Below are 3793 nucleotides of genomic sequence, written 5' to 3' on the forward strand. Positions count from 1 at the left end.
ACACCATTTCCATCTAACACACATTTACCTAAAACAATGAAGGCATTTTTTTTTTTTTGAAAATAGGAAACATCTCAAGTAAAATACTAGTATGCACTTGGAATGAGATTTTATTGAAATAATAATTATTTCTTTTACATATGAAACTCTTTGTTCTTGCCGTTCAAACATCAACTGTGAAAAAGGAAATTATATAAAAAATCAGGACACCAGTTAATGCCTAGGAACGTGGATAGGGAACCACGGTAATCTGTCCCAGCTGCTTTCACTGGCTTAGATCTCAGTCCATTGCAAACCCTAGCCATTGAGTATCTGTTGCCATGCAAGGCAGGTACCAAAAATAAACCCCAACCTGCTATGTAATGAAATGCAGGGCCAAACTTCTCAATTTCAGTAGCTTACCTCAATTCTAACTCCTTCCTTGAGTAACTAGGACCTGTCATATAGATCCACCTTTAAGCACATAGGCAGGTATCCAAGCAATCCGCAATGAGCCTGCTTGGGTAAAAATATACCAAGTGTGTTGAATCATGCAAGCTTAATTGGTTTTTGGTTTTGTAAATCCTTTAGTCCAAGTCCCCCCTGTGACTTATGATGACAAATGAACTCCTAATTGACTCTTGCTCCTCTAGCTGTATATCCTAAGTTGAGAGCAACTTAGGATGCCAAATTTTATAAAATTATCTCATCTATTCATTAGACTATACTTAAAGTAATGGTATAATTAAAACGTGTTGTCAAGTATCAATAAGGTGTTGGCCAAAAAGAAAAGCTCTAATAAGTTGCATTTTCTTCTTGATTCTTGGAATAAAAAATTGATGATTTTTTCTTAAAAAAATATATGATTTTTCGAAACTTTTCCATCTACAAAACCTTACAAAAGTGGGCTTTTCTTGTTTTTGACAGACAACAAAGTGGATCTTTGAGAACAACATGCCAAATCTCACTTTTTCACCGATAATTTCCTTTTCCATTTTTGCATGGAAATGAAACTTTCTTTGAAGAAATAGAATTCTACAAATGAGGACCAAATCCACCTCCAAGATCGTAAAGAAATCAAGACGGGGAAAGGGGGGTTACTGAAACAGTTGTAATTATATGAACAACAACCAAGCTTTGCAGTCCTAGAAATTCAATGCCCAATTAACATTTACCGTCTCTAGAAATTGCCGTGAAAATGAGACATTAGGCAAAGCATTCGGTTGATCCTTTTTTCTAAATAAAAAATTTAAGATTTTTGACAAAAATTAAAGTTTCGTTGGGTTGATTTTTTACTTTTTATTATTTTTTTAATAAAAAAGGAAACCCATACAGTACTAAGATTAAAAATTCTTAAATGGGTGGGCTCAAAATCAGGAGCAAAAATGTTAGGGCAGCACTAAGGAAAAATAAATATTAATTGTTCACCAACATAGAACAATAATAATAATAATAATAACTTGAAACAAATAGGAAGGGCAGTTAAATACGAACTTATTAATTATTAATAAATAAATGTAGAATAAGAAAACAAATAAAAAAGTTTTGTAAGACGGTCAAGAAGCACAGTATCAACAAAAGTGCTTGGTAATAATAATAATAGAGTAATTGTAGCATTAGCCTCAGGCGGTCAGGCTCATGTTCTCTCCTCTGTTCTTGTGAAAAGCGCAATCGCCCCTACTTGAAGCCAAAAAAAGCAGAGACCAGAGGGTGTGGAAAAGGAAATCGATCATAGACAGAGAAGGAGAGAGACATGGGTTTCGCAGCAGCAGCAGCCAAGCGAAACGCCCAAACCAGCAGCAACAGCAACAAAGAAAGCAGGGGCTTGGGTTTACTCCTCGTGTTCTTCCCTGAAGACCAAAACAAAATCAACAATTCCATTGATAACAAAAATACTACATCAAGATTCATTCGAAGAACAAGTTCCAGTCTCCTTTTCACCAAAGCTCAATCTACCATTTCAATCTGTGCTCTTTTAGTTTTCCTTACTCTTCTCCTCTTCACTCTCTCTACTTTTGAGCCCTCCATCCCTACTCCAACTACTCCTTCCTCCACCATCAAAAACTCTCGTCGATTCTTAGCCCAAAAAACCCAAGTTTCTTCTTCTTCCTCTTCCCATTGGTTCTTTCCAATGTGGGATTATAAAGCCTTACGTGTGAAACAAAAGCCCAACACTTTTTCCTCTCCATTCGCTTTACAAGGGATGGGAACTTTGTGTAGACGTGGGGCAAAAGCCATGAACGATCTTATAGTTAGCCATGTTGTTGAAGATGTGAGTGAAGATGAACTCAGGCTTTTCTTACGAGTCTTGCATAGGTCAGGCGTCACTTCAAAAGCTGACACTGTTTTTCTTTTTGGTTCTTCTTCGTCATCTTCAAGATTCAGCTTTGTTATTCAGGAAGAGAACGAGTCGTTCTTGAAACTCATTCAACACTACAAAGAGTCGAATAATAAGGGTTTCCGTGACTCTGTCTTCAGTTTTGACTCGACCCAGTTTTGGAAATCTGGGAAGAACGATGTGGGGGAGCCTATTTGGGGAAAGAAGGGCCGAGGGAATTATATTAATTCAACTGAAGCTGGAGATGAGTCAACTCGGTTGACTTATGGCTCCATTGTGGGATTTGATGTGAATGAGTTGGATCCAGAGAACTCGCTGGCTGGGTTTTTAGATTACGTTCCAATGAGTTTGAGAAGATGGGCTTGTTATCCAATGTTATTAGGAAGAGTCAGGCGAAATTTTAAGCATATAATGTTACTGGATGTTAAAAATTCGATGTTACTGAGTGACCCGCTCGGGCGTGTCAGGAATCGGAGTCCCGAGTCGGTTTATTTATTGACCAAGGAAAGCAGCTCCGGCAAGCATAGCAAGAAGAACTCGGAGAAAACTCAGTCTCATTGTCAGGTTAACTCGGCGATTTTGATGGGTGGAGCTAGAGGAATTCGGAGATTAGCCAATGCAATGTTGACTGAGATTGTTAGAGCTACAGTGCAGCATAGGAAGAAGAAATCGATCTCCGAATCAGCAATCTTGAGTCAACTCGTCGGCAATGGTTACATATTGAAGAATGTTAATTTGATCAAATCGACCGAGTCAATTCAGGAAGCGAGCTCACTCAAGGGTTGGAACACCAACTCATCTGCAGATTATTCAATAATCCAACATGGCAATAGTAATCACGATCTTAATTCCATAATTATGAAGCTAATATGTTCAAATGAAGTAGATTCTTCTGTTTATAGGGATTGTTAGCAAAACAAAGAAACAAAAAATATATATTAACTACCCTTTTTAGAAAATAAAAAATTTGTATAAATATTTTTTTTTGTTTTTTCCACATGATGTCTACAATATTTTTAGATTATAAAAGTAAGTTAATGTGAAGTAGATTCTTGTCTAAAGAACAAATAAAGAAGATTTCTATTTTTTAGAAAATAAAATATTATATGATAGAAGTTTTGTTTGTCAATTTTTTTTTTTAATTTTGTATATATAACTATATTTATACCATAAATTTTGGTACTATACGGGAAAAAGGGTAAGGTGTAGAGTGAAGAGATAATCAGGAATGGCATCGGGTCGGGTTCGGTGTGAGTTTTGCTCGCCCCGAATCCGATTCGATTTTATGGTTCATTAAATTCGAATTCGATTTTATCCGATTTTTTGAATATTCGAACTCGATTCGATCCGATATTACGTAAATCGTACCGATTCGATTCAATTCGAAATTAATAAAATATTATTTTTTAAAATATAAAATATTATTTTTTAAATATAAATATTTAAAAATATAATTATATAAATATATATAATTAA

The 3793-nt window shown here is 35.5% G+C and overlaps 1 protein-coding gene across 1 annotated transcript; it reads left to right on the plus strand.

The window, feature by feature from the left end:
* The first annotated feature begins 1556 nt into the window (after window positions 1-1556).
* On the plus strand, window positions 1557-3419 carry LOC111294446 (uncharacterized). Its single transcript, XM_022887749.2, has one exon. The coding sequence runs from the start codon at window positions 1733-1735 to the stop codon at window positions 3227-3229; it is 1497 nt and encodes a 498-aa protein (XP_022743484.2). The 5' UTR covers window positions 1557-1732; the 3' UTR covers window positions 3230-3419.
* The last annotated feature ends 374 nt before the right edge of the window (window positions 3420-3793 follow it).

Source organism: Durio zibethinus, chromosome 14 (genome assembly GCF_047325235.1).
Source record: "Durio zibethinus cultivar Kanyao isolate XHJ-2024 chromosome 14, ASM4732523v1, whole genome shotgun sequence".
NCBI lineage: Eukaryota > Viridiplantae > Streptophyta > Magnoliopsida > Malvales > Malvaceae > Durio > Durio zibethinus.